Source organism: Geotrypetes seraphini, chromosome 4 (assembly GCF_902459505.1).
Source record: "Geotrypetes seraphini chromosome 4, aGeoSer1.1, whole genome shotgun sequence".
NCBI classification, from domain to species: domain Eukaryota; kingdom Metazoa; phylum Chordata; class Amphibia; order Gymnophiona; family Dermophiidae; genus Geotrypetes; species Geotrypetes seraphini.
Window position 1 is genome coordinate 98911048 of NC_047087.1, and position 19597 is coordinate 98930644.

The following is a 19597-nucleotide window of genomic DNA, read 5'->3' on the forward strand; positions in this document are numbered from 1 at the left end:
AACGTTTGAATCATATCTCCCCTGTCTCTCCTTTCCTCTAGACCTGAATATGTATACCCTAGAGGAAAGGAGAGACAGGGGAGATATGATTCAGACGTTCAAATACTTAAAGGGTATTAACGTAGAACAAAATCTTTTCCAGAGAAAGGAAAATGGTAAAACCAGAGGACATAATTTGAGGTTGAGGGGTGGTAGATTCAGGGGCAATGTTAGGAAATTCTACTTTACGGAGAGGGTGGTGGATGCCTGGAATGCGCTCCCGAGAGAGGTGGTGGAGAGTAAAACTGTGACTGAGTTCAAAGAAGCGTGGGATGAACACAGAAGATTTAGAATCAGAAAATAATATTAAATATTGAACTAGGCCAGTTACTGGGCAGACTTGCACGGTCTGTGTCTGTATATGGCCGTTTGGTGGAGGATGGGCTGGGGAGGGCTTCAATGGCTGGGAGGGTGTAGATGGGCTGGAGTAAGTCTTAACAGAGATTTTGGCAGTTGGAACTCAAGCACAGTACCGGGTAAAGCTTTGGATTCTCGCCCAGAAATAGCTAAGAAGAAAAAAAAAAAAAAAAAAAAAATTTAAATTGAATCAGGTTGGGCAGACTGGATGGACCATTCGGGTCTTTATCTGCCGTCATCTACTATGTTACTATGTAAAAGAGAGATTCCCAACTCCACCTATTCTGAAACAAAAATCAGTGAAAAGCAAGCTCCTAGTAGATACTAATAGAAAAGTAAGGCACATGACCCTGCAATATACTAAGCTGCAAATAGTGCAAACACATATCACAGAACCCTGCAATTACTCATGAAAAATCATTCAGCATAAGGGGATCCTACACATGCTCATCTTAAAATGTAGTACACTTCCCCCTCCGTATTTGCGAATTCCATATCTATGGATTTGCGGTTTTAAATGAAAAAAATTACTTTCATTTTTTGGGCTATTTTAAGCCCTGTAAGCCCCCACTCTTAAGCCTACCTGGTAGTCTAGCGGGTTTTCGGGACAGGAGCAATCTTCCCACGTTCCTGCCCCGTGCAGATCGCTCACAAGGAAATGGCTCTAGAGACTACGGGAGCTCAAGGCAGCCATTTCCTGTGAGCGATCTGCATGGGGCAGGAGCGTGGGAAGATTGCTCATAGAAACATAGCCCATCAGGTCTGCCCACTCTACTGACCCACCCCCAAGTCTATTATCCTGCTTGAAAACCCACTAGACCACCAGGTAAGGCTTAAGGGGGGGCTCACAGGGCTAAAAATAGTCTGGGGAAGCGGGGGATAAGGGCATAACTGGCCCAAATAGTATTTGCAGTTTTTCCATATTCGCGGGCCAGCTCTGCCCCTAACCCCCGCGAATACAGAGGGGGAATTGTATTACATTTTTCAGTGAAAAAAATGTGAAGAATGATGCTATGTTGGAGAGATAGGCCAAATGCTTCAGACTAGGCTCAATTTACATCATTAAAAGAATTTACAGCATTAAAAGAAAAAACAAGTGCCCGAACGAATGCAATGCTTTTTACAATCCAGCACTATTGCAATGCTTTTTACAATCCAGCACTACACTCGTTCGGGTACTTGTTTTTTCCTTTAATGCTGTTTGTTGCAAAACCTTATCTACCACGGACCCCTGAGGAAGGTTTGTTGTCCGAAACACGGACCGTGTCGGGTCTCTTAGTTGGTAATAAGGTTGTATACACCATTAGAGTTTGAAATAAACAGTGCCTGCATCTTGTACATAGTCTGCAGTTGTTTTTTAAGTACCTTCTTACTTCTCATTTATAATCTTAATGTATATTTTCTTCAAACCGCTTAGAACCTAACGGATGTAGCGGTATATAAGAAATAAATTACATTACATTACATTTTTGGTTTTCACATATATATTCTGATATATGTAATCATTTGCTCATTTCTGATCGGAAGAAGAAAGTGTTGCCTTCGAAAGCTAATAAAAACATATATTAAATTAGTCCCCCAAAAGGTATCATCTTATTTTCTTCAGGTTTTTAAAGTTTTTATTTCTCTTTACTACCTTTAAAAATAGACTAACGTGGTTACCATACCAGTATACTGAATTGTGCTACTGTACATTAAATATAGAGTGGATAGAAACAATGGGGGGGGTAATATTTAGCTGGCAGAAGTAAGCGTTTTGCTGACAACTACCGGCATTATTCTTGAATATTCAATGCCAGGCCCTGGCATTGAATATCCAATTTTTGCAGAGCTTGCTAACACATAACTGGTTGTCAATACTGAGCACTTAAATGGCCACGAAGGACTATGATTTCTGTGATCCCATTTATATGGTAAACCTGGCCAGTTAAGTTTTGCATATCAGCACTTAGGGCTTCTTTTACAAAGGTGCGCTAGTGTTTTTAGTACACGCACCAGATTAGTGCACGCTACCCTAAAAACTACCACCTGCCCAAGAGGAGGAGGTAGCAGCTATTGTAGTGCATGCTATTCCACGCGTTAAGGCCTTAACACACCTTTGTAAAAGGAGCCCTTAATAGGGTGGCCTTATGGCTCCAGAAAAAGGAAGATGGATTGAGACATCTGAGTTTTACTTCCATTGAAAGCAAAGGAAGTAAAACCTGTATGTCTCAATCTGTCCTCCTTTTTCTGGAACAAAAAATATCTTAGGAGGCAAAAACTGTATGTAAATTGAATTCACAAAAAAACTATAAAATTGCATAAGAATTCAACAAAAAACAAAAATCACTTGATCTTTAAAACCTTGTGATGAATAAATATATGCAAATTAAATACTCTGAATTAAATATTGAAAGTAGATAACTATTTTATGATATTAAAATATTATATTATGAGTGCTCAGTTTAAAACACCATCTGAACACAGCAGTAGTGTTGGCTAATGATGTTGTATCCAGTCATCATCGCACCCACCTGCCTACCTCACTATAGTTGTTATTATAAATCTGTCAAACGGACTTATCGGATTGAATATTGTATAGAGGTAGCACTTAACTCTGACAGAAATATTCCGTGATCAACTTCTGGTTTGGGGTGCGAGAAGATTAAAGAGTCTTCATCAAGTCTGTACGGCTGGTTCATTTCCAAATCTTTTGTGCTATCACTCCAATTGTGCTCCAAAAACGTGATTATATATGTGCAATTCCCTAGACATAAATCCACTGTCTTATCTTCCTCTTCCTCTACACCGATCGTGTTTCACACATTCTGCTTCATCAGGAGGAACATTGGTAAATTAACCTCAGATCTCCAATTGGGAGGAACACGAAATCAAAAGTTTGCCTGCTGCTTGTTCGTTTTCTGGAGCCATATGGTAACCCTAGGGCTTAGCTGGCCAAGGGCTGACTCCGCCCCGCCTGAACACCCACTAAGTAGCCATTTTTCACTTAGGCACCAACCATTAATTTTCAGCAGAGATAATTGGTTATGTTTTGGATAGCCCCAAACATGTGACTTAAGTGATCAGTGGTTGTTTCTTGCCAATTATATTGCTTTGAATATATTGACATGAAAAACTTTGGGGTCCTTTTATCAAGCTGTGGTAGGGGTTTAACGCGCGTAATACCGCGCGTTAAACTGCCTGCCGTGCTAGCCGCTAACACCTCCATTGAGTAGGCATTAGTTTTTTAGCCAGCTGCGGGGTTAGTGCATGATGAAATGTCCGACGCTCTAACCCCGCTAGCGCGGCTTGATAAAAGGACCCCTTTAATTATAATGGTACACAAGATTAATATTTTATATTTTATATGCTGTAGGCTGAGTCCCTTCTTTCTCACTATATTTGTACAATGATGGCACTTACAGCCAGACAAATTAGAACCTTAGAAAGAAAAAGCCATGTTACAATTAAATCGGCCACACTTTTTTTTTACTTGTTGACATTTTTCATAATTTACAAATCTTAGTTAAACACAATACAGTAATGACCACCAGAGGGAACCACAGGATTATAAGAAACTAGTGGTCTCGTAAACCTGCCACTGCTGCTGTCAGGCTGACAGTTTAAAAGGACAGGGTGTTGTCAATATGATAAGAATAAAGCCACAGCATAAAGTTAAAAAAAACCAAATGAATGCAATAGGATTTCGGATTGGAGATCAGCAAATTGTAGTGGCAGATGTTGGTTTGTTTTTTTTAAATGGACATTACATTTGTGTCATCCTGCTGTCAGAATATATATGAAAGTTGCAGGCTTCACTAGGAAAATGGTGTATGTTTTCACTTTGAAACAACCACAAAGGGCCGTATTGAAGACATTGGATCTCCTTATTATTTGCTTTACCAGTACTAGCACTTCTGACAACCACCAAATTTGAAGTAAAATTAGTGAAAAGTCAACTCCTAACAGAAATCTAAAAAGAAGAGAATGGAACAAGTCCCATGCATAATTCTTTGCAGAGGTAACCAACCTAGAGATTTTATGTTGATTTCTTTATATCCACATTTGCTTTTCTGGATTAAAATTATTAACTAGGATCCCTGAAGAAGGCGTGTTTGCCGAAACATGGACCGTGTTGGGTTCTTCTCTTTCAAGACACATGTGGATTGTTATTGATTAAATTTTTGATGAAATCAACTTTTTGAAGAAAGAAAGCCTGTATCAAGAACATCCTTCTCCACAGTCTCTTACGTTTCTGATTTATAACCCTGACACACATCTGGAAGGTTTATGCCTAATGGGGAGCCTGAGGAACTGGGGGTTGACTTCCCACTGCAGCTCCTTGTGACCCTGGGCAAGTCACTTAACTGTCCTTTGCCTCAGGTACACATCTTAGATTGGTGTCTCTCAAACTGTGTGCCACGTCACAGTGGTGTACCCCAAAGAGATTCCAGGTGTGCTATGAGAAATTCCAGAATTTTACTTTATTTAAAAAAATTCCCTTCATAAGTATACACTAGAATAGATGACATGTATGTCATGTACACAAGAGTCTGTCAATGTTATGAGCGTCTGTGTACATAAGGGTACAACTGCCCAGACAAGCTTAATTCTTTGACTTGATTGGTCTTTGAAAACTAATGGCAAGTAATTTTATTTTTATTTTTTATGCTGTAGTTATCCTAACTTGAGCAACAAAGCAACCAAGGATTTTCAGCTCTGATAGAAATTAAATTGAAAAAAGAGAATGACTGCAGATAGTGGATGATGAAATACATGTTTGCTTGTCGACCATCGAACCGCAATTTGAGTTAATTTGTACTCAAAAACAAGCACATCCATTGCATTGATTAATAATAATAATAATAATAACTTTATTTTTATATACCGCAATACCACAAACAGTTCAGAGTGGTTTACAGAGGAAGAGACTGTATATAGACAGCGATATTACAAAAATTCTATTGTTTACTTTAGTTTCACTGTTGTTACAATTATCCATACATAGCTTAAAGAACTTTAAATAAATAACTCTCAAATTTAATATTTTGTTGGTTTTTGCAATTTTATAATTTCAATTATAATGTGCCATGAAAAACATTTGCTCCGTTTAGTGTGCGGGAGCTAAAAAAGTTTGAGACACTGGCTTAGATTGTGAGCCCACTAGGGAGAGAAAAAGGAACTGCATATAATATATGTAAACTGCTTTGGTTGTATGCACAGAAATGTGGTATATCAAAGTGACCCTTGACCCTTCAATCTCACACATTGGGATGCTAAGCCACACTTTGAGGTGGATTACCCTTGGTTTCTCTAGTGAAAGGCTTGAGCTCGCCACTAGTCCTATTGTGCTGATGTCATTGAATCATGAGGGCAGCAGCTAAATGATTACCTTGAATCACCACAAGGGCTTTTTTACAGAATTTTGATCATTGGGGTGGCTTAGCTGGGTGCTTATATTTAGTTTCTAATCGAAAATTGAACAATGAATAATAATAATCTTGCTTTTCCCTTCTCCCCTGAGAAAGCTTAGCCCCTCCCCTTCTTTCACTTGAAAGGACAGCAATGGATGGACATATGTCCTAGTGTGAGATACAGGATAAGAGTTTGTTGATTCTATAAGAAGTAAAGCTTATGGGAACAGACACATTTCAGGTTTGTTCTTCTCAGATTACCGTATATCTGCAGAAGTGTGAACACTAACTTCTTTTCTGTTTCCGATGTTATATTGTTCATAAACCACATAGAAACCACAGGTAGGGAGACATTCACATGTTGGAAACATATCAAGATCTCAGAGAATGGAAAATGTACCATGTAAATGAACAAAAGTTTAAAATAAAACCTTTTGTTTTGCAGTGTCAGGAGGAAATTCTTGACATGGGGGAGGGGAAGCTGATGTTGGGTTTAATTATGGGAGTTCATCTATACAAAATGGTAGAGAAGCATGCAGGAAGACCACTAGAAGCACCGTTTGAACCCATTGCTCCTTATCTGTCATCATCTGCTCTATATGTTGTTAATTTCAAAGTTATATCCTGTATCAAAAAAGATTCATTAGAAGCAGGGCAGGTTTGGTTTGCATTCTGCAGTTTTAAGTAGCCTCATCTAGTTTCTAAAAATAAAGTTTAGGTTCTCTATGCCTTCTGAAGCACCAGCATGCTCACAATTCATTTCTTCCAGAAGTTTCTTTAAAGAAAAGAGGGGGAAAATTGAAAGGTTATGCAGATAAGAAGCTGACAGTAAGTTAGAGATGTTTATATTCTGTACTGCAAGACAGACAGCCCCACCACTTTCTGATAGCTGGGTGCACTGTTCACAACTTTAGGATATAGTCCTCTCTCCTACATGTTCCCATCAAGGAGATTCATACATATACTGAGACAATGTGGGGTCCATCCACATGAGGTGGGTGGTTGTGTATTCCATGGGCATTCTAGGTTGAAATATTCTCCATTTATAGTGTATTATATTGAGATAGGACATCCATGTGTGTCTAAACAGCTATGAATTAGACCCTATGTACAGTACTGTATCTAAATAATCTATAGAAATTTGTGTAACATGTTTGTATTTTGTTTGGAAAAAAAAAAAATGAATGTGGCACCACTGACTTGACCTTTAAATGAGACCCAACTATTTTCATATAGGGTTGGCTTAACCACTGGACCAGGTAAGCCTCTGTCCCAACACCAAAATCCCCAGTCTCTGAGCTCACTTGTGTGCTTTACCATGTCCAAAGCTTTTTCCCCTAGTATGGCACTGCTCCCTCTCCTTTCTCCCTTCCTCCTCTTTGCCTGTGGCCCTCTAAACATGACCTTGCATGCCAGTAGCAACAGCATGAACAGAAATTTCAGGCAACCCTGGGTCTTCCTTCTGCCATGTCTTGCTTCTTTTCCTGTTGATGGGACTAGCAGAGGGAAGACCCAGAGCTGGCTGAAAGCAGCCTGCTGTGCTTGCTGTTGGTACCGGCCAGGGAGAGGGGGCTCTGCCTTTGAAGTTGACTTAGGGCGCCATAACCCTTTGAGCAGGCCCTGCTTTCATAATACTGCCTCATATGTATGTGGTGCTACCAATGTACAGAGGATTGTACAGAAGAGACACCTTGGGGTGATCACATTTGATGATCTCATGGTAGAGATCGGAGGAGAGGAAGATACCTTAAGGTTGATAGTAAGTAAGTTATCTGTTTGCAGCATTATTTTGTGGCTCTGGATATCTTGGTGAGCAGACTGTCATGCACTATATTATTATAAAACATTGTGATACGGTGGTGGCTAAAGCTAGAGGATTCTAGAGTGCAGCAAGAGAGCAAAACTGACAGAAAAAAAGGTGATAATGCATCTGTACAAGCTGTTGGAGAGACCTCATATCCAAAGCGTATAGATGAATGGAGGGAATGAAGAGAGAGGTTAACAAAATGGTGTAGAGTCTTTATCACTGTAATCCCTAGTTCTGTACAATTTGCATGATTATAATCACCTGCCATGGGGGAGGTGGGGTGATTACTAAGGGTGTGCAGCCCAAACACTTTTAGTTTCATTTCTAGTGTTCCTTACTTGTACTTAAATTCTCTTTCCTGATGGTACATGTACTGCGTAATTACGGTGTTTCAAAAAACCAGAACACCATGAAAGAACACTTCCAGTTCTTCCTATGGATTCTTTAGCAGCAACAAATCATGATCAACTGGATCAAAAGCTGCAGAAAGATCTAATTGCATCAAACAGAAGGAATGTTCTCATCCAACAAAGCCCTCAAATCCTAAACTAAGGGCTCCTTTTACTAAGGTGCGTTAGGGCTTTAGCGCGAGCAACATTGCCGTGCGTGCTAGACCTTAACGCCAGCATTGAGCTGAAAGCAACCTGCTGTGCTAGCTGTTGGTACCATCAAGCAAGGTTATGTGTAGAGAGCCGCAGAGGAAGGAAGGAGAGAGGAGGAGCAATGCCAGACTAGGACTGTGGTGTGTGCCGCCAGGGAGAGGGGGCTCTGCCTTTGAAGTTGACTTAGGGCGTTCTAGAAGTGTAGCGCGTGATAATTTCCTGCGTGCGCTAAAAACATTAGCACACCTTAGTAAAAGGAGCCCTAAGGCAAGTAAACATGTTTCAATACTGAAGGTCTTCCTAAACCCTAACTGCATCTGATCCAATACAGAAAATTTGTCCAGATATCTTTGTAACTAAGCAGTTACAAAGGATTCAGAAATCTTAGCTAGCATTCCTTTCTTAGCCATGGGTAATTTAAACAGAGCTCTGAATACTTGGTTTGATCTTTCACAATAGGAGTCAAAATAATGATACTTATTTTGGACGGAAATTTACCTGTAGAGAGCATTAAATTTATTAAGCCAAGCAACCACGATAAGGATTTAGATGGTAAGTGTCTCAATATCTTGGAATCTAACATGCAATTAGGTACTTTTAGCATTTTAAGTCTTAAATATTTTGGAAGTTGGTCATAAGAGTAAATTCAACCCAATCAACTGGAATATCAAGAGACTAATTCTGGCTCAAACAATCTTCAATATTCAATTCTACAGCTGAAATAGATTAAAATTGGCTTCTAATTAACTTGATATTTTCTTTAAAATATGAAATTAACCCCCTCTTCTATGAAACTGCGCTAGCAGTTTTTAGCACAGAGAGAGCCGCACTGAATGGCCCGCGCTGCTCCTGATGCTCATTGAGTTCCTATGAGCGTTGGGAGCAACGCGGGCCATTCAGCATGGCTCCCCATGCTAGAAACTGCTAGCGCAGTTTCGTAGAAGAGGGTTAAGTCATTTGCAGAAGGAGCTGCTGTGGTGTTAGTTAAAAAGTTCACCTCTAAACCTGAAACTAAGTGGAAAAGTATTTTAGTTTCATTGCATTCTTTATTAATTTTATTATTTTAAAAAGCTCATTTAGCCATTTTTTAATTTTTCCTTATAGATCTCAATGTTAGCTCTCCCCATCTGTTTATCTAAATGCAGCCATTTCCTCTCTAATTTTCAGCACATACTTTTCAAAACTTTCAATTCAGCAGTAAACCAAGGAGGCTAGTGGCTCCTTACTTAGTTCATCTTAAAGGGCCTGAATAACCAGCAGCTTGACAGCTGGAGCTAAGGAAGAAAAATGTAAAATAGATTTGTCTATTAATAGAAGAAATTTTTTTGTGGTCAAATTTACCCCAATCCAATGTCCAGTAGGTTGATCTATTTTCTTGGAAGGGGCTTCTACGTATCAGGAGAGAATAACCTCTATCTTACTATGGTCAGACCGGATGACAGATGATACATAAATGTTCCTAACTGCTGATATGAGGAATTATCACTAATAAATATATAATCTAATGCATGTCTTGCATCCTGTGTAGATGTAGTTGAAATCCAATTAAGACCAATTGAAGACATTAGTTCATTAAAATACTTTTGGATCCTCAACATCTTCTAAATGCAAATTAAAAACCCCTATGAGAACATTATCATGAAAATTCAGACAGTGTTGAGCAATAATCTCAAACAAAACTTCCAAAGATGAGTAAGTAGTATGGAGATCGGTAAATGAGGCAACTACCTAATAATGGTTGCCAGATATGTGGGGGGTCCACAGCTTCTGCTTGTGTCCTTTTATGAAATAAACAAGTTGGTTTTACATCTATGATCTTCAGTGGAGTGTTAATTGTCCGTTCCCACTTCCTTTTGTACTGCTTTATACCCATGGGCTTTCTGTCCTGTTGGACTTTTTGGTGTTTACTTGGTTGCCAGATATCCCAACTCCAACAGAAATAAATTTCAAAACCTTCAAGGTATTGGATTAAATAACCTTGACTGATAACCAGCTCTTCTTCCCTCAAACCAAATATCCAGGCGGCACCAGAGAATATAATCTAGGGCCCTCAATGGTATGTAACCAAGTTTCAGTTATAAAAATCATGCCGTAAGGAAAAAAAGAGGTGGAGGAATTGCTATTATACTACATGAGAGTTTTAATTTTAAAGTGCATGACTCGCTGACAAAAAATAATTTGGAAATTATTTCCTGCACTCTTAATAGAATAGATCTATTAGATCCTTTAAATTGTATTCTCTTTTACAGGCCACCTGGCTCCTGGACTCAGGCCAAAGAGTATTTTTATGAATTTATCTTTAATAATTCACTTGTGACTCCACATTGTTTATTGTTGGGTGACATTAATCTCCACTTGGAAGTGGAATCTGACCAGGATGTGGCAGATCTTACAGTTTTTCTATCCTCCCTGGAATATTCTCTTTCACAACCTTCACAAACTCATAATGAAGGTCATCATCTTGAACTGGTATCATTAACCACTAAATCGGAACTTACTCCTAAAATTCTGTTACAGGAAGGTAGATGGTCATCAACAGCTTGTTCAGATCATTTCATTTATTATTTTTCTCTGGGATGGACAAAGCAACATAATTCAAAATTAAAATTTCAAAAACAAGAAATCTTTATTAGGAAACTACCTAACCCAATTGAATTCTGGAAGCGGGTTGAATTACTACCAGAAGGTAATATTCATGAACTCCCTTCTTTTTTTTTTTAAGTTCAATAATTTTTATTAAGTATTTTAAAGGATACAAGAATCATTTAAAGTACATAGAAACAAAATAAAGCTTTCTGTATATAAAATATATAAATCTATGTTTAACTGTATAGGAGCAAAGAACTCCCTTCTAACTGGAAAAAATTTTGTAATGCCATCTTAGGTGAAATTTCCCCCAAGCATGTCATAAAGAGACAATCTGATGACTCAAAAAAATAATATGATACTGAATTACTAGGGATTAAACGAACAGTGTGTCGCTTTGAGAAAAAATGGTTAAAATCAAAATTAGTCACAGATAAAGAAAAATGGAGGAAGGAAGTTAGATATTATAAACTACTGGTAAGGGAGAAACTAAAAGCTTACTACTCAGCAAAAGTAGGGAACACCAGCACTAATGTAAAAAAATTATTCCAGCTAGTCAATAATGTGTTCAATGTGACTAAAAAGATGGTCGCTTCTCCCATCCTCAAATGACTTAGGGCTCCTTTTACAAAGCCGCATTAGCGGTTTAACGCGCATAATAGTGCGCGCTAATTTGCCGGCCGCACTAGCCGCTACCGCCTCCCCTCAAGCAGGCAGTTGTTTTTCAGCTAGCGCGCGCTAAAAAGTTGCATGCGATAAAGCCACTAATGCGGCTTCGTCAAAGGAGCCCCTAGCGAATTTCTTTAGTTCCAAGGTTTTATGCCTGAGATCTTCCTGTCCACCTTGCCTAGGGAACATTGATTTCTATTTAAGTATGAAGGAAGAAGAGGTTCATGCAGATTTATATTGGTCTACATTTGAAAATCCAGAATGGAATGATTTTTCCAAACTATTTTACAGATATGCAAAATCATATTGTCTGTTAGATCTCTGCTCTCCAGACCTTATGGCAGCTGCTCCTTTAAGTTTCAAATTGAAATAATTTGAGTGGCGATCCGACTCTTTAGATGCAGGAAAGTTCCCACATGAAGGTAATATAATTATCACTCCAATTGCTAAAAACATCAAAGAATCTATTTCATTACCATCTAACTATAGACCTATTGCATTAATTCCTTTTTTTGTAAAAATCCAAATCCAGTTAATAAAATATCTTGAGCAACATTCTTTACTTCATGATTCTCAATCGGGCTTTATATCCCATTTCAGCACTGAAACAGTGTTAGCTTCACTGTTAGACCATCTAAATAGCTTACAATTCAAATTGAATACAAGATAATATACATATATATAAATATTTTAAGCAAGAACAAAAAATATATAGTTCTAGAAGTAAGACAATTCTGCAGGCTGTCTACCAACTTCTGCTAGACCTTCTCAAAGAAATTCCTTCTCCTCTTTGTAGCTTTTTTTTTTTTTTTTCCTTACACTGATTCCATTCAATGAGAATTTTTTGCGTTTTTTTTTAAAAATTGACATAGAGACAAAGTGAATGAAATGGGGATGGATACCTGCGGATACCCACATGGTAGGGAAGGGTACTGACATTTTATACATGTATGTACAAGCGTAGCATGTAAGTGCGGGCACCCAGTTATAGAATTGCCCTTATCTCCTGAATTCTATATATGCTACTTTGAGTTGTGTATGAAATGAATAACTCCCCCCCATCCTCAGAAAGTGAAATAACACAATGATACTTTAATATAATTTATTTAAAATGTCAACTTTAATAGTTACCTGAAGGTTTATGAGGGAGGAACTATAGAAGTGTAAAGAAGTATCCAGGAATTATATAGTGAAACTCCATACACAGATTCAAAATAGTCCTTGTTTGAATGCTAGGCAACGTCCCCAACACCATACAAAATGATTCACCAAGGCTCTTCACCAATGAGCTTGTAATACTAATAGGTTAAATGACGTCTCCAGGTCTATATATGCCAGACAATGAGCCATCCTGTAAAACTTAATTCCCTGGTTTCTTTCAATGGCATGCAAATTTATGCACTCAAAATTACATGATGTCCTGAGATGTGCATGCAACTAAATTGGTAATAATTTGGATTTGCATGCACATCTTGCTATACACTATTCTATAAAGATCGGGGCGCAAATCTTGCAGCACACAACTGAAAAGGGAGGGGCATGGGTGGGTCGGGGCTTTCATGAAAGATGTGCATTATCACTGAAAACCAGGGATCTGTGCCTAACTTATATGCCAGGATTTACATCAGGTTTCAGTTAGTGTAAATCCTCGTGCTCATAGTTTGACATGGAAATTGGCTGTAAATGATAATGGTTACTGTGGATGGGCCATTTGACCTTTATCTGCCATCATGTTTCTAAGTTTCTAAATGGCATGCAACTTGGAGCGCTGTTTATCGAATAGCATTTCATGCCATTTTGGTGCCATTTTTCAGCATCATTGACTGAATCTAGTTCAATATGTGCATGCTCCTCTTTTATATACTATATAAGCCACATTGGTCCTGGAAACAAAATTAGATTCCTTGCAGATAAAGGACACACGTAATTGAACACTTGTAACAGATTATTCACAGAGGTTTAAACCACTTAGGTATCATCTTCGATCTATGTGGGAGCATAAACGTTTTATTGATTCTGTAGTTAAAGGTTAATGTACAAGCCAACTACAAAAAATAAAATAAAATCTCTTTCCATTGCATGAACCTCAGCTTTACATTTATAATGTTTTGGTAAAATGAACATGGTTTTGTTGTTAGTCAGATCCATTTTCCGTTGCAGCTGTGTCTCTATGTGGTATTCTGTGCATATATGTCAGTATACATCAGCAAAATGGCACTCGCAGAATGACTAGACAGAGCTAACACTGACAAAAGCTGTCTAAACTTATTGAGGCTTTGTCTTCCTATGTTGTGCTTTAAGGATAAGGTCTGAAATGGTTTTGAAATAATTTAAAAATTCATTCACAACTATTCTGTGAAGTGGAGTTACCGGTAATTATATTTAATTGGAGTTACTGGTAATTATATTTAATTATACATGAGAGACTTAGAAAATGACCCCAGCATGCAGATAGAGGTATATTTGAGGGTGGGGTTAGGGTGTGTGGGCAGAGTTACAGTTAATACATAACTTTATAAAATACACTTGTTCAAGATTAGTTTTCATGCAAATATTTAAATCTGCTTCCAAACAAGTAGGATTTGTTCCTGTATTTTATAAAGGTACATAGGTTATATTACATTACATTAGTGATTTTTATTCTGCCATTACCTTGCGGTTCAAGGCAGGCTCCTGTGTGTCCTTATACAATCTTGCCAAGATTTGGTCCATCACTTCAAATTAACCCCCTCCTTTACAAAGCCGCACTAGTGTTTATAGCACTGGCAGCGGTAACAGCTTGGACGCTCATAGGAATTCTATGACCATCGGAGCTGTTACTGTGGTGGCTGGCACTACAATCGCTAGTATGGCTTTGTAAAGGAAGGGGTAAATAAAAATAAAACCAAGTTTCTATAGTTTGGGTCATATAGTGATAGCAGGCATATAAATTATACATCCTGCAACTGAAATCATTTTACCTTGGATCTTTATTCCAAAATTTGGGGGGTTGAAATTGATAATTTACTATTCACAGGCATGCACAGGCTTTTTTTTATTTTTATTACAATGAAGAAACTGAGAACTATTAGAAATATTTTTGCACTAGAGTCATTTCAAAATCTGGTACAATCATTAATACGAAGTTATTTAGAGTAGTGAAGATACAGGGGGTCTGCGAAGATCTGCAACGTGGCATAATCAGGCTCGAAGAATGGGCATCGACATGGCAGATGAGGTTCAACGTGGACAAGTGTAAAGTGATGCATGTCGGTAACAAAAATCTCATGCACAAATACAGGATGTCCAGGGCGGTACTTGGAGAGACCTCCCTGGAAAGGGACTTGGGAGTTCTGATCAACAAAGCAACACTAAACAACTACAGCGAGTTCAAAATGCAACAATAAGACTACTGAAAAACCTACAAGCCCATGACTCAGTCTCTCCAGCACTATTGGCCCACTGGCTGCCCATAACCAAACACTGTATTTTCAAAGTCCAAGTGTTGGCATATAAATCCCTCTACTACATGATACCCAAACACTTCTCAGACAAACTTCCTCTCTACACCCCAAAGAGAACGCTACGCTCCCAAGATGAAATACGCCTAAATACACCATCCAGACACTCCCTCCAATTCTAGACAGCCTGGAAATGATCAAATTCCCATTTTATACCAAACCTCTGGAACAGCCTACCTCCTCATATCAGAGTCCTTAAAGGACTTCTTAACTTTAGAAAAGCTGGAAAACTTACCTTTTTGCTTAGTCACTTCCTCAACCCTTCACCAGCATCAGAAAGCAATCCTATATGAAGATATATTGAAACACACTGTATGTAAACCCTATATTGTAACACTGTGAATGTAAATTGTAACCCATTCTGAGCTCTTTGGAGAGGATGTGATATACATCTAAATAAAATGAATCAGAGATCAAGTGTTTATTTAAGTAGGATTTAGCATAGTACATTCTTCTTGACCTCTCTCTACAGGTGACCCATTATAAACTTATCTTCATAGTATGATATTTAGCCGATATAAAGACAGTTATATGACAGTGCCTGAATTTATGCACCAACTGGGTGAAAAATTACAGAATACAAGCACTTTCTCATGGAAGTGATTCCTAAACACTATTCTGTAAGATTGGGCTCCCACTTAGGTAGAATAATATAAGTTCCATGCACCTTTGCTGTATGTACGTATGTGACTGCAGTGATGCCATGGCTATGCAAGCTCATAAATGTAAGGCATTCTGATGCCAAATTATGCTGGTATTCTATAATGGAATAATCCAATCATCCAAATGAAATGACAGGATAGGATCTCTCTGCATGGGCATCATGGAACCTAAATGGAGGAACTCACTTATAGAATTGCTTCCTATACATATACATGTTGCAGTTTTCCGGGTCTCACCACATCTGGTCAGGTAGAACCAACATTTCTGCCATTAGGTTGTGGCTTTCTTCACATAATGCCGTGAGGTCTGCAATTTGTCTTTATATATAGTGGGTCCTCAAACCCGATTGGGGCGGGAAAATCAGTTGGTGTCTCTATCCTGTAGAATGGAAAATTCTCTGGTGAGTTTAAAGATGTTCTCCCCATGATGCTGGGTTATATGTTCTCTTAGCCTTCCGCAGCTGACCTCTTTGCTTGTTGCACTTTTCTGGGTCTCACCACATCTGGCCAGGTAGAACCGACATTTCAGCCATATTGCTGAAACTGCAACAAGCATGATGCCAGCCATGGAAGCCTAAGAGAATCCTATACATATACTGTAGTGCTATAGAAATAATTAATATTAGTAGTTAAACAATTCAATTTAGAAAAGCTTTCTTGAACACCTGAATTAAACCACTTAACTATGGTAGCATCTGAACATCGCTTGTATATGTATATCCAGTAGCACCATCCTAGCTCTGTCCAGCACTACGCAGATTAGCATTTACACCTGGGTTCCATGCCTAACTTAAAGGAATGCCCCCAATCTGCCTATAGCCTGCCCATTTCTGGGCCCACTTTATTGACTCATGCATAAAATTTGGTCACATAAAATCTACATAAAATTTGTAGATTCTAATTAAAAGCAATAATTGTTTGTTAAAATGCTAATTATTGGCATTACTTATCTTCTTGCTCAATTAAATTGCATGCACAATTTGCAGTGCTTTTTATAGAATTAGGGGGTCACCAATAAATGAAACATTCCATTTGAATATTAACTTCTAGGTTTTATTTGTCCCTATCGAAACCCTCTAGCAAACTAGCAATTGTAATGTTTGCAATGCTGTCCAGGCTGATAGAGCAACATATCCACTGTGGTAGTCAAGCTCAGTTTTCTATTTTGTGCAGATAAATGACAGGGGCTTGTCCTGGCAGCCTTCCTGGAGGAAAGGGGTGATTAGGAAGGAATCCTTTACCTCAGCAATCAAATCAGTTGACGTTCCAAGGGTCTTTTACCAGCTTATTTTGGATCACTATAAAGAATAATTTACCAAAACATGAGTAAAATTGCTTAAAGAGGATATCAATGAATTGATGACTTCTACCATGGTTCATAATAATAATACTGGAAATAATTTGGACTTAAGCATCTTTCATTGAAAAAATGCTACATATATACAATAAAGTTTAGGACTGCAGAAACATATGGTGGCAGCACATTTCTGTCATCAGAATTAAGCTTTCAAAGTAGAGGTGCTGTGAGAAAATAAAGGCAATTATTTTTATGTTTCCTAATCAGTTAAATTGATGAATATGGAAATAAAGGACACAGAAAGTGATAAAGAATATTACGTGAGCCTACATATCATTGTTCTTCCCATTGTCTACATCTCTTCCTGTATTTCAACCAGACTAACAGAACTACATTCATTTCACCAAAACACTTTAAATGCAAAGCTGAGGTTCATGCAAGGGAAACCGATTTTTTTTTTTTTAATGCAGCTGGTTCATACGTTAACCTTTGACTAGAGAATCAATAAAATGTTTGCGCTCCCACATAAACTGAAGAAGATATCTATGTGTTCTAAACCTCTTTGAATAGTCTGTTACAAGTGTTCAATTAAGAGTATTATTAATCTGCAAGGAATCTAATTTATTTCCAGGATCAATGTGATTTCTAGTCCTTTGTAATTCATAATACAGAGAAAAGTCAGCATTCTCCCACATAGTAATCAAATAACTTCTGCTGCGAATGTGCCCGAGGCTTTGGTCCCCGCCGCTGTTGAGGATCTACATGCAAAGATAGCTGGGATCTCTCTTTTAGTGGTTGGCACTGCTCATGCTTCTTTATTTGTCTCCTGGGCTTGTGCTGTTTCTCTTGCTGTGGCTGTGGTGCACGTGGATGCTGAATTGGAGGCTCAGGAAGCTTGCGGGGAGGCTCAGGAAGCTTGCGAGGAGGTTCAGACTGCTGGCAGGGAGGTTCAGGTAGCTTGCGTGGGGTTTCAGGTAGTTTACGTGGGGGTTCAGGCAGCTGGCGGGAAGGTTCAGGTAGCTGGCGTTGGCTACTTCTGGAAACAGATTCCATGGCTGATAGCTCTGCTATTTCTCCTGCTTTCAAAGGAATAACATTGAATTTTCAGTCAATCTGACTTGAAATAATAACAGTAAAGAATGAAGTCTTGTCTAAGACACTCAATAAAACCACCATTGACTTTGTTCTGAAAGAGAATAGTGTGGTGTCTGGATATCAAGTCAACACATCAAAGTTGGGCCAAAATTCAGATTCTCAGCTTCTTTGGTTGGCTTTAAATTGGCTACGGTGAGTTTCATGTTTTTGGGGATGGTAATGGTGAAATAGTTGAGTGGGGGGACAACAGAAGAAGGGAACAAGCCTTGAATATTGAAACAATGCAAAAACAAGAGCCTAGAGAGATGTCAAACACAGCCAAACAGTTAAATTTATTGAAATACAAAAAAAAGCATAGATAAAAACATGAATAAAGTCCTAGGTCTTACAAAAGATACCATATGTAATCCAACTTTAGGAATCTTAGAACAGGGACTGTTCTAGGATTCCTAAAGCAGGATTACATATGGTCTTTTGTAAGACCTAGGACTTTATTCATATTTTTATCTATGCTTTTATTTGAATTTCAATAAATTTAACTGTTTGGCTGTGTTCGAAATACTTGAGTGACCACTTTCCTCCTCATTCTACAACTTTAGCACCTAAATGTCATTTGCACACTAATATAAAATACTAGTACAGTACTTATATGTATGAATGAGAGTTGGGCATTAAGGGCCAGGCACCTACATTAAGCATTGCTATCAAGGAAGCCTAGCGATGCCTAACTTCGGGATCTGCATGCAACTTTAAAAAAAAAATTGGCTTAATTGGCGTGGTAATTGACTGTGCTAGTTTTCAGCCAGCTTTTAGCCAATCAAAAAAAGTTAAATGTTGGTTTTCCACCCTCTGCAAATGGGATGGGGGGGGAGTGAGTTTCATTTCAAGGATTTTGTCTTTTAATATCCTAAGCTTTGTGTTAATAGTGTTATGAGCAATTTGTTTAATATGTTTCTCCTGCTTTATTGTTTGTTATTATATAAAATTTCAATAAAATTTTGGAACTGAAAAAAAAAGAATTCTGCTTGGAACTCTTCAGACGCCTAGCGACAACTAAGTCGAGGTGCCCTCCTACAGCTAACGACGCCTACCTGAAAAGTAAGCATGGGTGGGGTGGAGAACAGATATGGTTGACTTAGGTGTTGCTAGGTGTCCGTATTAGAAGCCAGTAAATTAGGTAAAGTAAAACCTGGCCTAATTCTATAAAAGTTAGGCGCTCATTATAGAATCATGCTTAGCGCCGCCTAAGCATTTTAACATTTAGGTGCACCTTATTTATGCCAGGGTTTTCTTGGCCTAAACACCTGTGCCTAAGCTAAGTGTCCAACAACTCCTAACTCAAAAACACGCCCACAATCTGCCCCCATAACCACACCCATTTTTAACTATGTGCTTTGCAAGAGGGGCCCGATTCTATAAACGGCGCCAGTATCGGAAACCACCTAAAAAGTGTCAGCCAATTGCGTGTCGATCATGCACTGGTACCATTTGTAGAATTGCAGCTTCATGGAAGGTAGGTGCCAGAAATGTAGGCCAGGGTACTCAAGGTCTACATTTCCCGCGTCTACCTTTCACATGAATTCCAGTGAT

At 38.5% G+C, this 19597-nt stretch overlaps 1 protein-coding gene across 5 annotated transcripts in view; it reads right to left on the bottom strand.

The window, feature by feature from the left end:
* Window positions 1-12549: 12549 nt before the first annotated feature.
* The window catches only part of CD2 (CD2 molecule), a 67227-nt gene continuing 60179 nt past the window's right edge, over window positions 12550-19597 (bottom strand). For 3 of the 5 annotated variants that reach the window (XM_033940414.1, XM_033940413.1, XM_033940415.1), the window contains exon 5: window positions 12550-17991. In XM_033940414.1, coding sequence (XP_033796305.1) covers window positions 17591-17991 — 401 coding nt within the window. In that variant the 3' untranslated portion in view covers window positions 12550-17590. The remainder of the gene's footprint in view (window positions 17992-19597) is intronic. The other 2 variants (XM_033940417.1, XM_033940416.1) reach the window with 1 other exon arrangement.